Source organism: Odontomachus brunneus, unplaced genomic scaffold (assembly GCF_010583005.1).
Source record: "Odontomachus brunneus isolate Ranch 3 - 2012 unplaced genomic scaffold, Obru_v1 Obru_scaffold_204, whole genome shotgun sequence".
NCBI classification, from domain to species: Eukaryota; Metazoa; Arthropoda; class Insecta; order Hymenoptera; family Formicidae; genus Odontomachus; species Odontomachus brunneus.
The window spans coordinates 306750-312816 of NW_022639654.1; the positions used below are offsets into that span (position 1 = coordinate 306750).

At 36.0% G+C, this 6067-nt stretch overlaps 1 protein-coding gene across 2 annotated transcripts in view; it reads right to left on the reverse strand.

Moving 5' to 3' along the window:
- The window catches only part of LOC116852173, a 292000-nt gene that overhangs the window by 192530 nt on the left and 93403 nt on the right, over positions 1–6067 (reverse strand). For both annotated transcript variants that reach the window (XM_032832254.1, XM_032832253.1), the window contains exon 3: positions 4668–5669. In XM_032832254.1, coding sequence (XP_032688145.1) covers positions 4668–5669 — 1002 coding nt within the window. The remainder of the gene's footprint in view (positions 1–4667; positions 5670–6067) is intronic.

A 6067-nucleotide genomic window follows, 5' to 3' on the forward strand; every position in this document is an offset into this window, starting at 1 on the left:
TTTTTTTCAAATCAAAATAGTGCAAAAGCACATGTCGAAAAAACACTTTATCGCGTTCCATTTTTCACAAAGCAAAAGAAATTGTTGTTTAGGAAAATAATTGTGTATGCTGACTGAATGTTATCGAGAAATGTCGAAATTAATCACAAACTACCTGTTTCGTTAGTAATGACTACTAGAACTGTTTGCATTGCCATCTAACATTTGCGGGCGGAAACTAAGTTAAGGTTCTAATACGTAGGATGTACGTTTGCCACAAATTCAGATATCCATAAAATATCCGAAATAAGGCTGTTTCTGTACCTATTTTGGTCATCTATCCCAGACAACACGTGACGTGATTTTCATGTCAGTTTTTGGTAATTCGTGACATCAATTATCCACTTATAATCACGTAATAATGACGTGAAAATGACCGGAATAAGTCACAGCCCACCGACGTCATACTAAAACGTCATAATAAGTGAAAATGACGTCATAAAGAGACATAAAAATGATGTGTTGGAATATTCTTATTCGGTTCAATTTTCTAACAGAAACTATTTGTAAATGTCACAGCGTTTGCTGATTTCACTTGAAAATTTTAGATTACTTGATTCCAATGTTACATCACATTTAAAAATTCTCACTGGCACTGATGGAACTCGAACTTGGATCCGCGAGACACCTCTCGATTATGAATCTGTTGCTTTAGACACGACACTTCATCGATCGATATAAACGTCTTACATTTTGTCCATATATGTTGTAATTAACAGTAATATAATTTTCTGATAATATGATTTAATAAAATTATTTAATTTTAATAACAATTTATTTTTTGTACTTTTATTGTTAATTTAACCTTTAGCTAATAAGGTAGAGTCTTCTTTAAAATGAATTCTCTATGAACTTCTACTCATCTCTGTGCTATCTGCGTCAATATTTTCTCACTAACATATCTTGGAACATCATCCTACTAACTGAATAATTGCAACGATGCAATGCTCATAACTAAGAAATGGTAGGACAAGTTCTATAAGATTTATTCCTTAAAAATCAAATGCTTGAGATGCAAGCAAATAAAAAATAAATAACAACGTGTATAAATAATAATCTGTTGGTTTACATACTACAGTTGATATAAATAAACGTTAGATAAATATCTGTCACATTTTTTGCTTATCGAACTGCTGATTAAAAATGACGTCTCAAAAACGTATTATAGACGTCTTCAAATGACGTTATTATCACGTCACAATTTTTTAAATGTCAGTTATTGGTTACATGACGTCTAGGACTGGTAATCACCATTTATCGACGTGAAAATGATGTGACGTTGCTGCCTGGGAATAAAATGATATGTATCGTCGATAGCGCGCATTCTCAACATGCCTGTAGTCGAATTTTATACTTAAGACATTTATGTCCAAGATCGGATATCTTATGGACATCTAAATTATGGACATTAACGGATGTCCAAAATCAAATGGACGTCCATTGCATGTCCATGGACGTGCGAACGTAAAATGGACATAAAATGGACATCCATAGGATGTCTGTGCTATTTGGGTTATATTGAGTATTTGATTATTAAAATTATATTTTTCTTCTCTTTATATGTTGTATAAATACATGTCAAAATAACACTTTCGCATATTCATTCAGTTTGTCATAAAAAATTGTAAAAAAAACAAGCAATTTTCAGGCAATCTGACCCTCCAATCCTCTTAATGCGTCACTCAACGACCCTGAGGCTGAGAGCCGCGATCGTCAGTTACGTGGTCCGCCGCGCGGCAAGAGGAGATAGAAGGCGTAGCTCCCGAAAATCGTTTGAAATGGGCAAACTATTCCGAGCTCTGATCTAGTATATTTATATCGCCTAAGTTCTGACAACAAAGACTTTCTAATTTCACGATACTATTTTCTTTCCTAATTTTTAATGATGCTTGTGTTCCTTCCCATACAGCACAGAACGTTAAAAAAATCTTGATGAGACGTTGCAACATTGAAAACAGAAGTGTGGATGTTTTTATACATGGAATTTATGTTGAGAGATTTTTCAAAATTGATTACAAGGTATTGCTGCAATGTTGAATATATATTGAACAAAAAGTACAATTTTTTGCAACAATATTTGAGGAGCATTGAAAATTATTATTATTATTATTGATAATATTATGGAAAAATTTGTTATTATATTAATAATAATAATAATAAAATAAATTATTATTAAATTTTATTATATTAATATATATGTATTATACATATTATATTACGATATATCATAATCATATATATTTTTCTTATTATTTATATGTAAAATTGAAATGTGTTTAAGCAATTTTGCGCAAACCCTGAATATTCTTTTATTTCATAATATTCTCTATTATAGAGTTTGACGCAAGTTGTATCGATAACAAAAAATGCATAAAAAACATTAAACTGGAAGGAATAGTCGAAGTCATTTTGCAAATAACTACATAAACTTTAGAAATATTAAATAAAATAGATAGGTGAATTAACGCGTGTATTTGCCAGGTTATAATATACTATGAACATTGCAAGTATACATTTTGTAAGCATAAATTGTAAGAACATCGTTGGAGTCATTGGAATCACTGCGTGCCGCTCGATCGTCAGGTTAAGCAATGTAGTCAGGATGGATGGTGACCGGCATATCACTTTGGATTCAAAATTATCGAGGGGAGGATTCACGAAAGTTTTAGAGTGTGTTTTGACAATCTTCGATTTCTAGCAGTTTATAAGACATGAAAAAATTAGGAATTAGTTTTTTTATGAAACAATAAAAATAAATAAGACATTGAAATGTCAAGGAAAAATCAACAATCGCGCAACAATTTTTACATTATATCAAGGTTTGTGCAACGTTGATTCAATGTTTCTCAATGTTCCTGCAATATTGACATTGTTGCAATTCAACATTCTTTCAATATTGATTCAATATTACTGTGCTGTATGGGTTGTAAGTATGTAGGTGTTTACACGTGTACCGCGAATTTTTTGCGATACATGCTTAAGATTGTAGGAGCCACAGCGTGTAGTATTTAATTTAGACGAGGAATAAGTAATAATCAAATCCTTAACTCTATTCTCATTTGCGACATGTTTGAATATTGCAAGAGATCCAACCGTTTAAATCCATGCTTAAAAGTATAGGAGCCACAGCGTGTAGTGTTTAATTTAGACGAGGTATGAGTAACAATCAAAACATTAACTCTCTTCTCATTTGCAGCATGTTTGAATATTGCAAGAGACCCAAGCGTTTAGAAGAAAAATTGAAAATACAAAAAGAATTCTAGGAGATTAAATTATCTAAAAAAGTCTAATTTTGGTAATTATACATTTTAATGGAGCAACCTCCAATGACCTTGATCTTGACATATGTTATAGAAGTCACCCTCTTGAATAACCCTAAAAAAAATTTTAGGCGGCGCTCGTTGTTTTTTAAAAAATTATTAACAAAAGTAGTTGCTCATTTGATCTGTACACATACACACACACACACACACACACACACGCACATACACACACGCACACGCACACACACACACACACTGTTTGGGCATCCATGCGCTCGCCCGTCCGATAGGACGCGTTGAGTGCATATGTATATATAATAGCAACATACGTACTCAGCGTACATGCGAGCCCTCTCTGTCAGGCGGGTGAGCGCACGGATACCCAAGTAGTGTGTGTGTATGTAGCAAGCATCTTCCTAGCTTACAAATTCGTTGTTTTTGTATATACGGTGTCCAAAAATTACATTCATTTTATGCAACTTCTTTTGTTAATAATTTTTTAAGAAACAACGGGCGCCGTCTAAAACTTTTTGAGGATTACTCAGGAGAGTGACCTCTATAACATATGTCAAGATCAAAGTCATTGGAAGTTGCTCCGTTAAAATGCATAATTACCCTAATTTTTATCAAACTTTTTATATATCTCAAAGAAATCATCAAACTCTGGTATTGATCGTGATAGATTTTATAATTAACGAACATTTTTCTCTTCCTATAGTTGTCTGTGTCTCATAAAGAAAATTTGAATAATTAAAATTAGTACTGACATATATATATATATATATATATATATATATATATATATATGTGTGTGTGTGTGTGTGTGTGTGTGTGTGTGTGTGTGTGTGTGTGTATGTATGTATATATATATATATATATTTAAATTATTAATTTATCTATACTTCTCAATTAATTTTTGTTTTACAGCTAAACACATCGTAAATTTTAACTTTAAGAGATTACCGTTCGTGATGCTCTTTATAACTATACATTTAAATAAAAAAAACGTAATTTATTAAGATATTTACACTATGTATTATTGTTGCGAAGATCAAAATAAAAGAAAATTTTATTTGAATTCAAATATATATCACAATGTTAACTTCCGAATAATTTACCACATGTAAATTTGATGTAAATATAAAGTTCATTAAAATCGAATGCTTTTGAAATATTTGGAAACTAAATATTTGCAAATAGCTATAAACTTTCGACACAAACTTTGATATGGACCTTCTCTTGTTCCCACGATGGAATCTGCATTCTTTAGCGATGTCAAAATATATCAGAAATATTGTGTATATGTCTAATGGAACTACGAACTCGGTCGTCTATGCAATAAACTACAGATCTGTGTGCACTTACCTTCTTGAAATGGCGCGCTGTGGGCTGGTCGTCGTACTAGAGGGTGAGCCGGTAGAAACTGCGCCGAACGAACTGGAGCAAGTCGTCGTGCCGGACGCGATGGTATCGCTGGCCGTCGTGGTGGAGATAAGGCTACCCTGTCTCGAGGACGCCTCTCGATCTCGGTTCCGTGAGCCTCGCCATCTACCACCGGCGAATTGCCGACCGGCTCGACGTGGCGTCGCGGCGACAGAGGCGGCCGCGGTCACGTTTCTCGCGGGCGCGCTCGAAGGTCGTAACAGCGTGCCAGAAGTGCCGTTGGTGTGTGCCGCGAGGATCTCGGGTGCAATTAGCGCGATATCTGGCAATGAATTCGGTGCCGAGACAGCTGCACGTCGATTGGCCGATTCGTTGCTGTTACCGACGGGGACACCTCGTTGTGTGTTGTCAGGCAGTCGTAGGTGACGCAAACGTCGCATAGACGCGCGCATCCACGAATTCGCGACGGCGACAGAAGCACCGACGACATCGGTTGTTGTCGCGCTGTCACGATTTTCACGATTAACTGCTTCGTTCGTAACATTAGAATACGCGGTAGTGTCGTCATCGTCGTCGTTATCGTTGTTCTCGTCATCGTTATTGCCATTCCGACACTGGCGATGGTGACCATTGTTGTAACGGTTGACGCTATTGTTTTGACGATCGAGGAGAAGCGCGCTACCGGGGGCTGACCATCGCGAACCACCAACAGCTAGGGACTTCGCCGCAGCCGTGACAGACATCGCGACACTGCGAGGCCCAGTCTCGAGACGGTCGCAGGCGCGCCTGCGCCCCATCGTTCCGCAGGTGGGAGAAACACTTTTCCCCACTTGCTCACCGTGTTCGACATCAGCGACCACGAGCATATCTACAGTCCGCAGACACTCCACTTCCTCGAGCCACGACCAATCTACTTCTGAACCTTCAGAACAGGCGTCCTCAGTGCCAGTTGCCATTGTCGCCGATTCCGTTTCCGGTGTCGACCTAACAAGCATAAACAAATGTGGGTTTAATCTTTAGCAGGCAGTCTTGTCTGCGGGTCTTGTCTCAACGAATGCAAGATACTAACTCACTGACTATAACGTTGATCGTTTTGTTAAAGTGTCATCTCATGTAGAACGAAAAAACGGAATAGACAGAAATATGGGGAGAGAACTAATTATCTATCTGCTTAAAATAATGAATACAAAACGATAAGATTACATTACGTTCAATCTGAATTTTAATGAATTTTAATGAGTTTGAATATAAATCAATTATCATTTTATTGATTTACATTCATTTCATAAAAAATCAAAATTCAAATTCATAAACTTTATATAATATTGTTTTGTCTCTCTCTCTCTCTCTCTCTCTCTCTCTCTCTCTCTCTCTCTCTCTCT